The following is a 19,221-nucleotide window of genomic DNA, read 5'->3' on the forward strand; positions in this document are numbered from 1 at the left end:
AAAATGCATTGATTTCAATTTTCAACATTTTTGACCCCACCCATGGAAGAGTGTAGGTATTAGTTGGCCATGCATCCAAGGGTTAAAGCAGAATTAACTTTAATTCCGAATTAAAGAGGAATTAAAGGTCTCATGTAAACGTAGCCATAGTCACCTCATCCTTTATTACGATGAAAACATTTATTAGCACAGTGTTCCCCAACGTCATCAAAATATTGACACTAGTGTTTACACCAAGGTCTTTTATTTAATATAGGTGGAAATAGCTTAATTTTTTTGTCTAAAACAAATATGTTCTACCTTTACTTTTTGTAGCAGGTTAACAAATGCACAGATACAAAAGGAAAAATGTAGCAGATAAACATCAACTTAAGTATTAATAAATACATCTGGATTCAAATATGTCACAGAAAAATGAAAAGTGTGGTCTTACCATATATTCCCACCTACACACCCTTCCTTGTTTTAAATCCACAATCATTTTTACACTTTGATTTGTCTGAATGGCTCTTCAATGCATTACACGTCGGTAAAATTCAAAACATGCTTCTCCTGATAATCAGTGCCAGCACTAAGTTTCTCTGGTGCTGCTCTCCACGCATCAGTACCAACTGTTCAAGCATCCACAATCCAAGTGGCTCTTTCATCAACAGCAGAATGCATCACTCCTCCTCAGAACATGGTCTCACTTCTGAAAATCCGCAGCTTGGTCAAAAATGTAAAGTAGATAAAAGTCAGGCATACCAGTACATTTTTCAGTGGGTACAACACAGGTGTTATAAAACCAAACACAGCAATCAGAGCAACCCGAAAGACAAAGAAAGGAAAGTCCTGCAGAGCAACTCCAGCTAAGGACAACAAGGGGCTGTGAGGGGTGATAATCATACGGAGAGTAGACAGGAAGGCGAGGATGTAGACCGGGAACACCCAGGCTGAGAAGAAGACATCTGGCAATCCTGCCACTCTCACCAGCTCCACAGTGTCGAACCAGAACAGGAAACTATCCACAAACAGCTCTGACCTTCCATCCCTCCGCCACAGGGAGGCCAGACGACCTGAGTAGGATGGGGGACGTGACGATGGGGAGTACAAGTAGGCAGTGCCGGGTGCTCGAGCACTGAGTGGTGAACGCCTAGGCAAGTCTGTGCCGTTCTCCCATCTACCTGAGATGCTGCCATTGCTGGCCACCGGTTGGCCTTGGGTCAAACCATTCTGGCCTTCATCAGGGTGCAGCTGGCCTGATACGGTGGTCACTTGTTCCAAGCGGGTGAGGACGGGGCCTGACATGTCAAAGTCAGGATCCTGGTTGTCTGCTGCAAATGACAAGATCAGATGTTATGCTGCATACTATATATGATAGAGTTATGGTTATCCTAGAGTCCAACCAGCTTCAGGAGAATTGGTCATTTACTTTTGTCTTTTTCCATAACGTGAAAAAACTGAAAAAAGCCAGGCAACTGATGTCACTACAACTCTTTAGTCGTAGTGACATCAGTTGCTAAAGAGGAGATTGTGTGCCTTTACAAGCACATACAGTATCACCAGCCTAGCTGTAAAATTAAATATGGAGCCAAAGAACTATCAAATGATCAGCTTCTCAAACAAAATACCAAATATAATGTCCCTTATAGAGTTTTGGTAATGTGCTGGTTATTGGTGTTTGACTGTGGCTATCTGAAAACAAATGTGCATGGAATAGAAAGAGTGGCAGTTCACGGACAAACTGAAAATGACATATTGATGCTTTATGACAACAGTTTCAGTGTGGCCTTCAGTCTTCATTTTTGGAGTGGTTATTTTTTGCTCCATTGCTGGAAAGGACATTATTCTGATTAGCAAACATTAAGAAGCCAAATCGTTGTACCATGAAAATTTTGAGTATGTACAGGATAGAAGGGAGGACACACCTGTGCAAAATCACTTACATGCCAAATGATTTCAACTTTCTAGAATTCCGTCATTCTAACCAAGTGCAGAATCTAATAAAGAAAGCAAGATAACAAGAATGCAAGACAGAAAACGAGAAAAGTTTAGAAAGACTACAATGACAATGCCTAAAGTGGAACACACCTGTTATCAGTCTCACTAGTTAGAAAACCTGTGATCATTGAAACAAAAGTGAATACAGCCTAACTGCATGGACATGGTGTTACAATGATCTGTGAGAAGAACAACACTCTCAGTTTGGACCTATGGGCTGTGTCTATCTCATGTCTGCAGCATGGCTCCACATGGAAAATAATTTCCAGAGCAACTGAAAAATTGTGTGACTTCACAAGGACAGAAATTGATACAGGAAGATATACAACTAAAACCCCCTCAAAACACAGCTGCTGCAGTAATCAGGAGGTATAGAGTGAGTCATAGTACCACTAATGGGAGCCACACTAGTAGTGCCATGGACAGTGCAGTACTTTCATAAGTGCTTCAGTCTTGGTACAGGGTTTGTCAAATTAAAACTGGAGTTTTTGTAACAGTTCAGACAATTTCAACGACAGTGCATGATGTCAGTCATAACAGACCACAAACCCAACTCTTGACTGCTCTGCCGTGTTAAACTTTTACAAGACAAAACTTTTCCTAAAGATCAAGAAAAAAGCCCTTGATGAATATAGGGTCACATGAAGGCCAAGATTAGCTTGGTTCAGATGAGGTCCAGCATGTTTGGTATAAACTAGACAGCACTGCCACAGTAAATCCATAGACCCAGCAGTAAAGCACAGAGGCAAGAGTGTCATGATATGGGACTGCACAAGTCCAAAATGTGTTGGAGAAATGACATTTATATGCCTGAATGTCTGTGGATAAACCAAAATACTACTTGACGAAATGACTCTCAGTCTGCAGAAGTTTAGCAGGAGAGGAATATTCTAGCATGATATCCATCTAAAGCAATCAAAATTCTTAGTTTTCAGTTTGATATGAGCAAATACTGTACTGGTAGCATGGAAATACTGCAGTTATTGAGAAGTGATACAGTCATTGTGCATGGAAGGGGCATTGCACTGTGGCGTAATCACATCTGTTGTACTGCATAAGAACGTAGTGATTTTATTTGTGGGTCTGTAAATTCTTTATAATTTCCTGGAAAGTTGGTGATGTGACTTTTATAAAGTGACAACAGACATTTAGTCAGTATGTAGCAAGTAAGCTTAACATGAAAACAATAGGGTTTTTTCTACAGGTAGTCATGAAACGGTACATACGTGGAGTTTCTTCTGATGAATGAATAATAAATAAATGCTTACTTGGATTTAAGAAGAAAAATGGTTTGAAGAAAATGATTGCAGACATTAACAGTTCTGCTTGTAAACTGAAATATTTGTTTTTCCCTGTAAGTATTATCAAAATACACCTATTTTTGGAACCATTTAAGATAATCAATCAGAAGTTATGAAAACACAATGTTTCAGAGGCATGAAATAAAAGAAACCAATACACGACCAGTCAAAACTTTTAGAATGCATCAATTTATCATTTTTTTTCTTGAAATTCAAGTAGTTCAAGTCCAATGAATAGCTTGAAATAATACAAATGTAGGTAGCGAACTGCCAAAGGTTAAAAAAAGGGTAAGGTTACCCAAAACTGAAAAAACAATGTACATTTCAGAATTATAAAAAGTCTTTATCAGGGAACAAGGAATGGGTTAACAACTTAAATCTGTTCTGCAGCAATGGAGGTTGATCAAGCCTTGAAAGTTGGTGCTACAAAACTTTTCTTGGTTACTTCCAATCCCCTCTGTCTGCATAAAAGCAGTCTTGGAACACACCATGGCACCAAACCCCTTGAGAGCATTATTTGAACAGTATTGTAGTACTGCAGAAAGTAGAGTGCTGCTATATAGATGGCAAGGAAAAGGCAATTAACAGTGGAGAGACAGACCATCACACCACTTAAAAATGTAGGTCTTTCCCACAGAGAAATTGTGAAGAAAACCAATGTGTCAGTGAGTACAGCTTTCTTCACCATCAAAAGACCCTGAGAAATTGGGGGAAACTCTGACAGAAAGAGATCCCAAAGCCACAACAGAATCAGAAGACATGTTTCTGAGAGTCAGCAGCTTGGTGATAGGAGCTCACAGAACAGCAGCTTCAAGCTTAATAGTGGTCATAGTAAGAAGCATCACTTTCAACTGTGAAGAGAAGACTTGGAGTTGCAGGTTTGACAGGTTGAGTTGCAGCAAGAAAGTCATTGCCAAGACGTCAGAATAATAAAAGCCTGGGCCATGAAACACCACCAATGGACTACTGAAGACTGGAAGAAGGTATTATGGACTGATGAATCATAATTTGAAATCTGGGGTTCATCATGCAGGATCTTTGTACGCCATCGAGTAGGAAAGGACGGTTACTCAGTGTGTGACATCAACTGTCAAACAAGGAGGAGGAAGCGTGATGATCTGGAGTTATTTTACTGGATCCAGGAACGGTGACTTGTACAGTGTGAGAGGTACCTTGAACCAAAACGGCTACCACAGCATTCTGCAGCACAATGCAGTACCCTCCGGTATGTTTCGGGTCATTATCTTGCGGTAGGATGAACCCCTGACCAACTAGAAACATAAGTCCAAGCTATGCCAGACGTATGTTAGGAAAAAAGAACAAGTTGATAAGCTTGAAAACATGGAGTGACAGCACAGTCTGCAGACTTAAACTGCATGGAGCTGGTTTTGGATGAACTGGACAGAAGAATGAAAGCAAAGCAACCTACAAGTGCCACACATTTATGGGAACTTCTGCAACAGAGTTGGGAAGAATTTTCTGAAGAATGTTTGATTTCCTTTGTGGAAAGAATGCCACGAGCGTGTTCAGCTGATATATCTGCCAAAGGTGGCTAGTTCGATGAGTCAAAAGTTTAGAATATATTTTGGTTTCTTAAACTGATTTTTTTTAACTTCCTTTGTTTATTTGTTCTATGCTTTCATTTCAAAGTACAATGAGACATTAACATGCATAATTTCCAATAAAAAAAAAACTGGTAAATTGAAGTGTTCTAAAACTTTTGATGGGTAGTGTATGTGTGACAGTTACTCCCACAGAACATGCAGTATGACACAACATACAGTTGACATGGTTTCATTTTCAATAAACTCGGTGAGTTTGATTCTTACATTGACCCAAGAGTCTGCAGGGTCGAATCCTCTCTATGATATCTGCACAGACGAGGAAGGAAAGCACCATGGAAACTGGCAACTCAGTGAAATAGTCAAGCCGTATTCCATTGTCCACCTGCACCTGTACAGTATGACAATAACAGCAAAATGAAATGTGAACTCAGTAGTAGAATTAATTGATTTGGCACTTAGAAATCATGAGGCGTAAGACAGGATGAAACAAAACTGAAACTCTTCATTACAATATTTGGCTGGACTGACAAAGAGGAGCTCCTGCATTCCAGGTTTTATGAACTCATCAGATTTTACTGCCCCACCATTACAGAGATAAGCTACTGCTGAACACCCCTTAAAAGAAGATTAAGAGTATCAGATGCATAAATATGTCTGGCGAGTTTTTGTGCTAAGACGCTCTTATTCACAACCTTGTTTGTTTAAGGATAAAATGGTTATTGACACAGTCTAACACATGAGTAAAAATTCCTGTTTTTAGAGCTGTGGACGGTATCACAGTTTGGGTTAATGGTCAACATGTTATGTTCCCCGTGGGTTACTGAATACCTCAGGACAAGACAGCACGGTCTCATGACGGTGGACACATTTCCTCTACCTCCTTCTTTTAATAGTGATGGTGCCAAAGTCCTTCTCAGTGCCAGTGGTAAAAAGTAACTAAGCACATTTACTCAATTATTGCACTGGCTTGATATTTTTCAGATTAATGTTTTAAACAAAAGAGACATACAGTAAGACTACAAAATACGATGTCTAACTCAGTGGCTCCCAACATTTTTGGCTTGTGACCTTTGAAAAATAATCGCTGTGTAGTTTTGGCTCCTTGTCAGGCATCTGTCAACTGTTGGCTCCTCAACCAAAGAAAAGCATGATCCAATATTACACCAGGAAACAAGCAAACAAAAAAAACAGAGTGTTAGGATGGGCCTGTTTTGGGAACCAAATATAGCAGTAAAAAGTAGCTCCACCTGGTATCTGCAGCAGTAAAATGTACATGGTTCCATCAGTATTAACACTGCAGTAATGTCATGGATTAAAAACATGCAGTCACAATCATGTTTCTGTGTAATGAGTACTTTCACTTTACTTGTATTCTGCTGCTAAAATATCCTTCATCGCAATAGCATTTTGAATGGAAAACGTTTATTTGTAACTGTGTCATTTGGCACTTATGTATGGTATTTATGGTTAAATAAAGGAGCCAAATAGGTCTTCCAGCATTGCTCAGTTCACGGTGAGAAAATCTTTGACTGCACGGAGAATAAGTAAACCAAGACAGAGAGAGAGAGAGAGAAGAGGGAGAGCTGCTGACAAGTGACACTTTCCTTTCTCTGTGGTACAATGTGCTGTCGACCGTCACCCGGTGAATAATTACAGTGCCTTAACACATTCTCCTACTCAAGGGGGTCATTGTGCCACAAATGGACTGTTTACAACAAATATGTGCCCCTTCAAGGACCCCATCAGAGCATGACAGAACAAAACATCAACAGGTGCTGCTTGCTGACAAGATCAATCAGTCTTGAAGACGTTACCTTGGAGCTGGCTATTAAAATAGCAAAGCATGGTAATGTGCACAGGATTAGATATGCCAGCATGGTTGGTCTCCTGAAAAATAAAATATGTTATTTTAGTTCACATTTGCATAATGATCCTCCTATTATGATGAATAATTGTTCCTTTTCTAAGAAGAGCTGATCCCTTTCTCGTTCCATACACTACTTTTTGTCTTGTTCTTGCCAAACTTATGAGGACAGCTGTGAGGAAACAGTATTTCCATTTAATGCTACCTAATAATTCTCCTCCACCATACTGCTGAGGCAAACACTGTGCATTTTATATACATACAGGACCAGTCAAAAGTTTGGACACACCTTCTCATTTGATGCTTTTTCTTTATTTTCATGACTGAGAGCAAAAGCATCAGATGTGAGTAAATGTTAAAAGTTAGTAACAGCAGCAGAGAGAAGAGCCAGAAGAATCCTATAATTTAATAACGGACTCAATTATGCCAACTAGCAGTGGGCATCATGAGGAAGCAGCAAACTGAGCTTATATGCTAAGCTTTCCGTTGCTAAGATAAAACGTCATTAATTCATTTAAAAGTTACGTTGTCTTGCTTTCAGATTAGTACCCCACGGTATTTAAAGCAGCCGAAAGAAGTCAGCAACACTGTTAACATCCGGGTTCATTTGGCATCATATTTTGCTTGTGATATTTTTTGATAATTCCTCTGAATGCAGGACTTGTATTTGTAAAAAGGTATTTTTACATAGTTTGACATTATTGTTGCTTTCACTGAAGCGCCTCAACTTTTCTTTCACGGCTGCATTGTTAACATAAAATTTTAGGCGTCAGAGTTATGTGATGTTAAGCTTTGGTTTGTCTGTCAGTCTGTCTGTCTGTTAGCAACATTACTCAAAAACGGAATAATGGATTTGAATAAAACTTTCAGTGAAGGTCAGAAATGAAACAAGGACCAACTGATAAGATTTTGGCAGTGATGTGGCTTATAGTCTGGATCCACGGATTCGTTAAAGATTTCTGTATCGTGAGATAGTGGCATGGTGTCACTGTAACTATGACAACAAGTGAACACTTAGTCAGCTGCCTGCTGATGATCACATGATTGCAATCCTACTACAACTCAACCGCTGCCGACAACAAATTGTTTAAAGATTTCATCTGTCAGAAATCATATAATGACTGAGCAGCCTTGGCAGAGCACTGCGCTCTGAGTGCTGTTCTTGTTTCAATTTTATTAATCAGCAAAGAAAAAAATTGCTATAAAAGTGACAACTTGATTGTGACTCTAAACGTCTTTCGATCGGTCTCAACTCACCACTGTGTGATGTCCTTGATGAACCTCCGCTTCTTCAGGGTCAGATATCTGAGAGGAACCCACACCAGCAACGTCACAGAGGTCATGGAAGCGATGGAGACCGCCACTACCAGCCAGTAAGTTGTCTGGTTCCGTCCTTTCAAATGACTTATCAGGTCAGCAAATCTCTCCATAATCACAAACACAGGTGTGATGAGCGCTGCAAACTGCAGCAGCTCATACAGGATGAGCTTGAGCGTCTTCCCTGAGGGCATGATCCCTGAACACCAGTTGCTGGTCTGAACTCAGAGCTACAGATTTCTAATCATCTCTGCCAAAACGAGCTAGTGGAGCTGTTGGACTCTGCACACTGACATTGCTTACACTGCAGTGGAGGCTGTATTCTTTTATTGCTGAGGTAATGAGGCGGTCATGCTCGTCTTTTTATGGGAACAGAAAGAAGAGCACTCTCATCCCATAATTTCACGGAGAAAATTACATGGAGCCTGAACTGTTAAAGGGCAGTGATACACTGAGACCCATGTTTAACAAGTGTTTTATAAATAGGCACAAATAACAACAATAATAACACAAAATCTGAAATACACATATATAACTTTGTATTAAGCTGATGTCAAGCTTGCAACAAAATTAAAAAGTACAGTGAAAATAGACTATTACTGATCATCTTCAACCACTTTGAAAATCAAAGTGATATACTCAAAGGCTGCCCAACAAAACACCCATCCAGCCTCACTGCACTCTCACACACAGATCTCCATCTAGTGGCAAGGCAGAGGACAATTTGAAAATCTTTTCAAAAATAAAAACGCTACAGTAACATCAAATATTCCTGAAATCAAAAGCTAGAAAACCTTCCCCACTAAACAGGTTGTACACCAGACTTTGCAATGACGTCAGAATCAGGTTTGTGCATGTTTTACTATGTTGCTTTGTTAGGCACTTTGTACATTGGATTTTGAACAGTGTTCTATTATTAAAGATGTATTATCAGCGTGTGTACAGAGTGTAAGGCTGTTTTCACATTCACCTATTGGGGCATTTTTAGTCGTTAGCTTAATTTTGAGTGAGCTGGAAGGGCTTAGAAAAGTGTCATGTAAAATCTTGAAATATTTCTATAGAATTATACAATTTCATTTAGCAGACGCTTCCATCCAAAGCGATGTACATTTGAGAGTAGACACAACACAAGCAAGGATCTAGTCAGGAGAACACAACCTGGATGAGTGTCATAAAACAAGTTCAAGTGTGATAGTAGGACTGTGGTTTTTACAGGCAGTGCAGGCATCATAGGATTCTCTTTTTTTTTTTTTTCCAGTCTGTTAAGTGCAAATATGTTCAGTGAAGTGCTGAGTCTTTAGTTTTTTCTTAAAGACTGAGAGACTCTGCAGATAGAACAGAGTTTGGTAACTCATTCCACAACTGGGGAACCACAGAGGACAGTCTAGCTATGGACCGGCCCTGTTGAGGTGGTTATTGACACTTCAATTAGGAGGGAGTATTACTTCCAATGGTAAGACTTTTTAAGCTATACAGAATTATTACATATCTGAACTCAAGAGTGGAAGAGATCGTAAAGAGCTAAACACACACATCAGGGTTGTGTGTAGGGATGATCTGATTTGAGCTACACTGGCCTGGCAATATGAGCAAAAAACTCCACAAGAGTGACTCACATGTTGCTAGACTCTTGCTTCGTGCATGGAAATACATTACCGTTCAACAGTTTGGGGTCACCCAGGCAATTTCATGTTTTCCATGAAAATTCACACTTTTATTCATGTGCTAACATAATTGCACAAGGGTTTTTAATCATCAATTAGCCTTTCAACACCATTAGCTAACACAATGTAACATTAGAACACAGGAGTGATGGTTGCTGGAAATGTTCCTCTGTACCTCTATGGAGATATTCCATTAAAAATCAGCTGTTTCCAGCCAGAATAGTCATTTACCACATTAACAATGTCTAGACTGTATTTCTGGTTCATTTCATGCTATCTTCATTGAAAAAAAACTGCTATTCTTTCAAAAATAACAACATTTCTAAGTGAGCCCAAACTTCTGAACAGTAGTGTGTGAATTTTTTCCCCGCTGTATACCACCCACATCAAAACAGTGAAACACGTAGACAAAAACCACAAATATAGAAATGTGTCACCTGATATGACCACAATTTTCCCACTTCACCTCTCAGTCTTCAGAGTATTAACGATGTCCTCAAAATGCACTGAAACCTAATTAAAAATCACTTAAAAGCCCGTCAGTCTTAGATTTATGTACTAAAAAAAGATGAGAATCAAGCAAAGTAAAGCCAAACAGCTTATTCTGTACATTTGGCCTGGTTTTATTGTGAATACCAATTAATAAGTATGGTTAAAAGAATACATACAAACAGCAGGGTACAAGTTTAGACAGAACCTTTACAATAATGTTTGTTCGAAACTTAAAAACAGGCAGCATCTCAATCCTGTACAAAAGAAAGTCATATCAGGGCCGCAATCCAACACTGTGGTGCAACAAGAGGTTACATTTAGATATGGTGGTTTATGATAAACTGGCTCCTGGTTCCATGGTCCCAGAATAGCTGCTACTTTGATATTTTCAACCCTCTTTGAACAAAACAGATTGATGTTATTTGTTTTTAGTTAAAGGCAGCAAAAAAGAAAAAAAAGATTCCTTATTTTTCGAATTAGCTATATTAATGCTCAAAGTTCAGGAGGAGTAAAAGTCATCGGTGCCAGACTTAAGTTGGGGGTTGTTTATATTTTTAAGTCAGCACAGCGGTGTTGAGGGGTAGCACATTTGAAACACAATATCTGAAGAAAAATTGTAAAGGACACAAATTTGTCAGAATAGCATATCGATTTGCCTTGCAACTGGAAAATCTACTTCAAAGCTTCGTAATTCCTTCATGTAGCTTCATTTATCATTAAATACAACAGATACATCATTTTCCTGTTTCATTAGCTTGTTGCAATCCCATCAGTTTTTGTAAACATGAACTCTTTCCCAAAGACTGTGAACATGTAGAAGCCATAAAAAGTACTCAGAATTAAGATTATGGTAGCGTATATGAAGTAGCTACCATATCTGAGCTTGAATGCCTCGTTTGCCGCTAACTTGGTGAGGTTAGGGAGCCTTTGGTGAAGAGCTGCTCACAAATTCTGACTTGAATTGTCCAGAATACTAGAAACCATACTTCAGCTCTGCTTCAGGTAGAAGTTGTTTTAGTGTTTACACAGCTCAGAGAAAGAACAAGTTTAAAACGCATGGGGTGGGGGCGGTTCAATTAGTTTTCACATTACCATTTGACCCTACAGTACAATAAGCATGTATCAAACACAGAGAAAAATATCCATGTTCTCAAGTGAGCGATTTAAATATACAACTAAGTTAAGCAGAATATCACATACTCTGCTCTATTCTCTGAATACGTACATCCTGCACTGGTTCTCCATTTAAAATATCATAACAATAATCAAAACATAAATTAAAATGCACTAGAAAAAAAAACATAGTATTCTTTTTTTTTTTTTTTTTACACTGACTAAAGAGATGCTTGAAAGACACTGGGGTTCAGAGAGTTCTCCCCTTAGTATCCAAGTCTGTGGTAGCAGTATGTCAGTACAGCTCCTGATAGAGACAGAGCAAAGCCTGCATCCAGCAAAAAGGATGCAAAACTAGCTCAGTTTGAAAAGGAAAACTCTGCAGTATGAAGTCAGGAGTCAATCATATACAAAAAAAAAAAAAAGTCATGTCATTTTGGGGCATGTGAGCATTTTTAAAATTTGTTCTCTTTGGCTTTTACACCTTAAATTCACCTGGATGGAACAACCTGACTGCAGAGTTCACCTTTAAGGCTGAGAGAATCACCCGGAGCTGCGCTAACATACGGCCCACCCATGAGGTCATCATCCGGCTTCACGACCAGCTCATTACAGTATTTACAAGAGTCATGTGCATGCTTCAATTCCTCTTGTTTCTTTTCCCTCCAAAAAACAAAGTGGCTTCAGTTTTCAGTACTTCTAAAAGTTGACGACATATACAGAATGGAGTAGTAGCCTAACGGTTTGAGCTAAAAGTCTCTTTTTTAAAAAAAAAAAAAAAAAAAAAGAAAGAAAGGGAAATGTAAGTCAACGCCCCTTTTTTGTGACACTATTAGCACTGCAGTTGTTTTAAGTGGTGAGAAGGCTGTGGTATTCTGTGGATTTAATTGTGTTAGTGTTTGAATGAAGGTAAATTATCACGCCCTACTGAGGATGTGTGAGGCAAGTAGAGTTGTGTTTGTGAGAGCATCCACCGCTCTACATCTGCCTGTAGTGTGTGCCATGTGCGTCGCTCCAGTGTGCATACCGAAGGTGCTGTGAAGGAATGCCTTTGTGTGCTTCACACTTGATCAAATAGTAATTGCATATGCATTTTGTGTTTAGGAGAAAGTGGCTACAGTTACACTTGTTTACTCAAAGCAATTTGGCAACGATAAATTTTCTCTGAAGAGACCTGACATTTGGTAAAGATTTTTTGCAGAAGCTACAAGGTTAGAACTATTGGATTTGGTACTAATGCACTGAAACAAGTGTTGAATGGATTGACAGTATAACATATAAAGTGGCAGACAATAGATCCCAAATTGAAATGTCTACAAACAAGCAACTCCAAATTATGATGATTAATGCATCCAATATTAGACCACAAATAAATATTGTTTTAGATGCAACCTTCACATGTTGACAGATTAATGCCTACCTAACAGAACTTTGTTTAGTGCGAAATGATGCAGTTTTTTTTCCCCTGTAAGTATCTGGTGAAATAAACCTATGGACCCGCAAAATAAAGTGTTATCACAATTTTTCAATAAGACGATCACAAAAATGAAGCAATAAATGTCAGGCCTCTGACATAAAAATGGATAATGCATGTATTTCTATCAGATCTAGGTTTAGAAGTTACCTGCTTTGAATGAAACTTGACTTAGTGCAACCAAAAGCGGCTCCATGTGTTCACATCCGAGTCAGCTAAAGATGAAGAAAAACTGAAATTCTAGACTCATAATTGATCAAATGCATTCCTAAACAAAACACAGCGTCCAGAGTACGCTCTTCAAATCAAAGCCTGGTGATCACTTCTAAAGCTGGAGTGAGAAGTGTAACTGTATATTTAACTGTACCTGTCAAATAAAACTAAAAGTGTACCTTAAGTTAGTGTTATTCTACTCTATCTGCATTTTTTCTTACCCATCTGGTGTTTCATGATGAAAAGAAATCAAAAAGAGAAAGATTAGCTACAACTATTTGATCAGGTCTGATGCATGTGTGTGTGTAGGTGTGAGGACAACGGCGAGCTCTGGGGGCCCTATAGCAAGGCTTTCTCTGAGTAAGGGGCCTGTGGGGCGTCTGAGGAAGGTGCTATGCTCGTGCCGGAGGGGGTGCTGTAGTTTGCCGTCTGTGCCATGCCTGCAGGAGTTGTGCATGGTGCGGTGCCAGGGGCGCTGGCTGGGTTCTGGTAGGACTGAACATCTGCTGGGACCATGCTGCCCGGAGCTGCAGTGTAGACTGGCGGCTGGCCCATGTACATATGAACGTCACTGTTGGAAGAATAAAGAAAAAGTAATTAGTACATTTCAGCAAGATTGACTCCTTAATAGGGCAGAAATGATTCCTCCAGTTGTTCGAGTAATTTGATTACTAAAATTTGTTTAAACCACTAGATACATGCGAGCCTGGACCTAGACTTCATCCTACACAGACACGGAGCAATAATCAATAAATTATGAGGGGATGTTAAATTTGACGGGATGCTTCTATTTTATCGTGTTTACGGCATTTAGCAGATCAGAGGCTGAACTAGAAAGGCAGTTTGACATAGTCAGATTTTCTTTGTGTGAGTCGACAAAAACTGAAGTCTCAGTCAGAGTTAGCAGGTATGAAGGTGGTTTTCAGCTTCCTTTGTTAACTCAGATTTTCTGCTTCAAACTCATCCACACAAACAGGAGTGTTTAACACATCATTTGATTCATTTTCTGCATGAAATAAACCGATTACAAACAGGTTGTTTTAATGGAGAACAATGAGGAACATAAGAATTTATGATGGTAAAAAGCTGTGACTGGAAATTATGTAAGACAGGAATGCTGATAGAAAATTGATAAATGTGCGTTAACGTATTTATTTCACTGATCAGTGGCACTTGATTCTTTCTAACAGACAGCTGCACAATGAAAGTATCAAACTTCATATATTCAAACATGACACTATATTGAGTGCATGTAGGTCTGACATTGTCTCATAATCACTTTAATTGTGGCCAATTTGTGTAATCAGTGATGATTAGAAAACCCTTGTGCAATTATGTTAGCACATGAATAAAAGTGCGAGTTTTCATGGAAAATATGAAATTGTCTGGGTGACCCCAAATTTTTGAACTGTAGTGTTTAAATAAGCGAAAAGATAAAGGTTTATGAGAAATAGCACACTGAGAGAAAGACAGTGAAAACTGAAACTTCAAAGAAGAGGAAATGACAAATGATGATACTATAACAACTACTTGTAGTGTAACTTGTAGTGTGTTACGACATCAACACACAGATGTATATGAGGCTTACCTGGGAGCTGGCTGACCAGGAATAGGGGCTCCAGCAGGAAGCTGCTCCATAGGAACAGTATAACCTTGCACCCCAGTGCCGCTCATGGCATATGAACCTGATGCAGGCTGGCCAGGGTAGACCTGTGGTCATGAACATGCAAACATGCACGTTCAGCCCATACTGAGATTTAATGAACTATTAAGGCATTTGAAAAAAAATATAACAATTTAATGCACGGACACAGTAAGGTAATTATCTGTATTATGGAAGCATTGCTAAATATCACACACCATACAAGAAACACAAGCAAACCACAAAAAAAAAAAACATTCATTCATGGTTGGTAGCATCATTAATCAACTCAACAGCAACATTCTATCAGCATGTCAAGGCAATATCCATGTAAAGTTGACTTTACCTGTTGTGCTGCGTTGGCAGGTTGCTGCATGTAGTACTGTTGGCTCTGCAGCTTGGCATACATGGCATAAACTGGATCTTCATTCATCAGCTTGGCATACAAAGACAGAGCTTCCATCACCTTCACGTTCAGCTCTGACAGCTCTGAGTGCTTCCTGGTGATACAATCCCACACACAATTAAAAACAGTTTGACTCCCTTCAATAAAGGTTTATTAAACGTTGGAACTACATATTGTTACCTCTGCTCATAAAATCTTCCCCTTTCCTAAGTTCAGAACATTAGTATACCTGTCTATATCCTCCAACTTCTGGTCAATGAGGGGTCCCATTTGATTGCAGGCACCTGATTAAAAAAAACAAACACAAACAGTTATTGCTTGCATTTCTAGGCAAAAATAATCCACCTTTACAAAAAAAAATTCTGACTTAGTACAATATACATCTTTAACTTCAGTTTACCTTCCAGCTGTAGTAACTCAACGCTGTCTGATTGGTTGTCTGTTGGATCTGCGCTTTGAATCATCTGCAGTAGTTGGTCCATTTTGTCCTGAAAGGCATCAGCAAAGTGAGGAATTGTACAACATAGTCAAGAGGAAGTTGATTCATTTTAAAATACAGGACCTCCACTATGATAGTCTACAACTGTAATTTTGTGTTAGCTAGTCATTTTAAAATGCTGAATGAAGCTCTGTATTTACTGTATCAACTGTAATGTCTTATTAAGGCTGAATGCGCTTATCAAGCAAGTGCACACAGAAGAGACATTACCTCGTCAATAAATACAGGCTCCTGCTCGGGCTCTATGGTCTCCACCTGGATGTCCTCACTGAACTGTACCGTCTTCTTCTCTGTCTTCACTGGGGATGTCCAAGTAACAGCAGACAAACAACAGCATAAGAGTGAAGGATACACCAACCCAGATATCAGATGAAAATACATGCTACCTGACACACACTCTTGGCAAACTGTCACGTAAATATATGTAAAGTTATTCTTTGTGCTACAAAGTATAACATGACACAGAAACCACAACACTAAGACATCATGTTGTGTTTTCTGAGTATTTCACATAATGGAGGAAAACAGTGTAAAATCGTTTGATGCATGTGTGCAGCGTGGATGTTATGAAGGAAGAAAACATGAAGAAGCATCCTGCAAAAGAATCTAACCAACCTGCGCAGGCAAATCAAAGGAAAAGTACGCTGCAGCAATGACAATTTAGGTGTAATGAAGAAGCTGGACAAACTCCCATTAAAAGGCAACAAGGCAAAGCTGACACTATAGAATCCAGTATGCAACATGGTCAATCTTTTCCTGTGGGCCTTACACAGTTATTGAACTTGTTAAGTTGCAAAACATCAAGCTGCTGATGTACAGTATGTGTGTACAGGCAACTACACGGACAGAGGTGAGTTTTAAACCGACCTCAAATGTCTGTTGTGCAAAATTTAAAATACGAAAAGCAGTAACCTTTACGCTTAGAAAAGACGTTTATACCAAAACCTAAGCATTGCTATGACAGCAATGAAGGGATTTAGTGAAATAAAAATAGCATGCACCAGTTTACAAGACAGTGCCAGGATGTGGATGTGAAAGTTGAATGGCTTAATAACAGTTCTGTAGCTCCTAAGGAAAAATAATTTTGCAGTATAATGCTCTCCACAACAAGGAAATGAATTCAAATGCTACACTTTGAGTGATTTCCTAGAAGCACAGGCAGCATAGTTGTTGAATGCATGTCGTATCTTTTCCTGTTTATGACACCAGTATCTGGACTGTGTTGTCTGTATTTGCACTGTGCTCTTTGCATTGCTTCACCAGTTGTAAGTGACTAAGCATCTCCTACTCCAAGATCTATAAAGCAATATTGCTAATGGACTAAGAGGGCTATCAAAGGATTAGCAATGGCATAGCTGAAGACAAGGCATGTGTGGGTGAGTGTGTACTCACTCATCTCAGGTTCTGCTGTGAGGTCAGCAGTGACAAAGTTGGAGGGGAACAAGCCCACTCCCTGGTATGTTTCCCCTTTCCACCAGTTGGGGTCACTGAAAGAAAGGAAAACACAATCAAATGATGAGCAGGAACTGAAACAGGAAGAACACGACAAGCACCCAGAGTGCAGCACTCCGCCAAGGCTGCTCAGTCGTATCATTCAAGATGGCTGAAATCTTGAAAAACTTTGTAACAGAAATCACGGCAACATAGATGTACCCGCAAACAAAACGACCTTGCACTGAGCACATGTGTGTGGTATGTATGTGTACGTTTTTTTGCTGACACAGAATCGTGTGACCTAAATACGCAGCAGGCGGCGGAATTGATGGGACTCGGAAACACCCCCATAATTTAATCAGTTGTTGCTTGTATTATTTCCAACGGATAAGTCCCGATAAGTCTGCAGTGTTCGATTTGTAGCAGGATCGCAATCATGTGATCGTCAGCAGGCAGCTGACGTGGTGTTCACTTGTAGTCATAGCTACAGTGTTTGACTGCTGCAGTCTGTTGTGAAAAATGAGCTGCTATCTGTGTGTGTGTTCTCGGCAGCTCAAGCTTGTGTTTATTTCTAAGAGACACTGTGACATATGTGACATTACCATGCAGAGGACTGTGTGTCAGAATGGCCAGAAAAGCACGCTGGCATGGACACTGTAGGACTTCCAAGAGGGTGTAGTGGGACATTCAGTTATTTTATATTTAAGACACGCAAAATTTGTTTTTAGCATACTATATACAGGGTGTACCTAAAGTCTGGACACATAGGAAATCTCACTGACTAGAATTTTTTTGCCTCCGCAGATTAAATACGGCCTTGTCGAAAGAAGAAAAATTTAAACTGGTACTTCTCAGTGGACGTGAAAGATGAATGTATCGAAAGATAGCAGGTGAATTTAATGCATGTCATCCAAGGAGGATTCCACTTGGCTTTTCCACGATGGTGAAGGTGGTTAAAAAATTTCCAGTCATGGAAAAACCCCGTCCTGAACGACCAAATGTATCAGGCAAACTAAAGAATTGGCCATAGTTAAAATTCACGCTAGCCCCAGAAATCACTTACCTAACCCTATCTTTCAATATCTCCATCCTTCATGTCCACTGATAAGTACCAGTTAAATTCTTTGTTCTTTCGACAACGCCATATTTTAAAAAATTATAGTTAATGAGATTTCCTGTGTCCAAACTTCAAGGACACCCTGTAGTATGATCTGTGAGTGCTAGAATGTACCCCATGTTTCATGTGGTTCCCTGTCAGTGCTGAAGACAGACCTCATATTAAATATGAATCAGTTTAGATGTGCAGATTGTTTCAAAACTTAATTTGCAGAGTTTCTAGCTTCTTTAAAACATCAGAATGTTCTTTCAAAAATTATTTTTTGAGCCATTTGTTAACTTTATTAGATATGTTAATAGAGGGAGACAGGAAAGTAGGGAGAAGAAGGGGGGGGAGACCTGCAGTTAAGGGCTGTGAGCTGGAATCAAGCCCAGGCCACTGCGTCAGGAACTACAGCCCCTGTTAATGAGTCGCCCGCTCAGCCAGCTGAGCTATCTGGGCCTCCAAAACATCTAAATATTTTAATAATTTTTGTTAAAGTTGATAAGCAGTTTCTCTTCAAATTCAAAGGCAGTTCATCAGACTGGTTAAGCTGCAACACCATGACACCTAAAAGGTATTTTCTTGTAGATGGTAGATTCAGCGCTCAATTCCTTGTTTGCTGTGTGCACTGGTTTATGTGGGTTTTGTGAATAAGCTCACCTGTCGTCCAAGATCGTGATAATTTCTCCCGACTTAAAAGTGAGCTCATTGTCCTCTGCTGCCTCAAAGTCGTAAATGGCGCGGACTTTTCTACCATCAGACTTGTGTGAAGAGAGCAGAGTGGAGGTGTTGGGGTAAAGGCTCGACAAGGAGGTCTGCGGTTGCTGACGTTGCTCCTTCAGCGACAACTCAATAGCTGCACACAACAGAGACAAATATGTGTGACTGTGTGTTTGCCCTTGAAAGTCCTGGGATGCTTAACCTGCTTTGCCCTGAGGCCACTTCAGCAAAATAACAGGAGGCCAGAGGCCAGTTAATGAACACGCCATAAAATGAATCAGATAAAATGAATCAAAAATAAACCTATTAAAACTAACTCATAACTCATCCTTCTTTGAAGTAATTTACTTCCAAATTGAGGAATAGCCAAGGGACATTAATAAACAAACCAGTAAAAAAAATCCAAAGTGAATTAATTTATTTTCATTGTGAATTAGA

General features: G+C 39.5%; 2 protein-coding genes across 2 annotated transcripts in view; both read right to left on the minus strand.

Moving 5' to 3' along the window:
• Positions 1-248: 248 nt before the first annotated feature.
• On the minus strand, positions 249-8,436 carry tmem236 (transmembrane protein 236). The gene is made up of 4 exons (XM_022195299.2): positions 7,968-8,436; positions 6,661-6,733; positions 5,111-5,234; positions 249-1,313 (listed from the first exon to the last, which is right to left on the minus strand). Exons 1-4 carry the CDS (start codon positions 8,219-8,221, stop codon positions 673-675), a joined length of 1,092 nt encoding a protein of 363 aa, XP_022050991.2. The 5' UTR covers positions 8,222-8,436; the 3' UTR covers positions 249-672.
• A 1,835-nt stretch (positions 8,437-10,271) lies between these two features.
• Positions 10,272-19,221, minus strand: part of LOC110952002 (signal transducing adaptor molecule (SH3 domain and ITAM motif) 1) — a 66,774-nt gene continuing 57,824 nt past the window's right edge. The window contains exons 16-23 of the mRNA XM_022195306.2: positions 18,724-18,919; positions 16,923-17,017; positions 15,741-15,829; positions 15,432-15,519; positions 15,261-15,315; positions 14,972-15,125; positions 14,572-14,693; positions 10,272-13,554 (exon numbers count right to left, since the gene is read on the minus strand). Of these exons, the coding sequence (XP_022050998.2) occupies positions 13,323-13,554; positions 14,572-14,693; positions 14,972-15,125; positions 15,261-15,315; positions 15,432-15,519; positions 15,741-15,829; positions 16,923-17,017; positions 18,724-18,919 (1,031 nt within the window). The 3' untranslated portion in view covers positions 10,272-13,322. The remainder of the gene's footprint in view (positions 13,555-14,571; positions 14,694-14,971; positions 15,126-15,260; positions 15,316-15,431; positions 15,520-15,740; positions 15,830-16,922; positions 17,018-18,723; positions 18,920-19,221) is intronic.

This window comes from Acanthochromis polyacanthus, chromosome 9, assembly GCF_021347895.1.
Source record: "Acanthochromis polyacanthus isolate Apoly-LR-REF ecotype Palm Island chromosome 9, KAUST_Apoly_ChrSc, whole genome shotgun sequence".
Lineage (NCBI taxonomy): Eukaryota > Metazoa > Chordata > Actinopteri > Pomacentridae > Acanthochromis > Acanthochromis polyacanthus.

Coding starts and splice junctions, on each gene's coding strand:
- tmem236 (XM_022195299.2), bottom strand. CDS start 8,221: ATGCCCTCAGGGAAGACGCTCAAGCTCATCCTGTATGAGCTGCTGCAG. Junction 5,235..6,660: donor TTTTAATAGCCAGCTCCAAG/GTAACGTCTTCA, acceptor CATACTGTACAG/GTGCAGGTGGACAATGGAAT. Junction 1,314..5,110: donor CTGCAGACTCTTGGGTCAAT/GTAAGAATCAAA, acceptor TGTCATTTGCAG/CAGACAACCAGGATCCTGAC.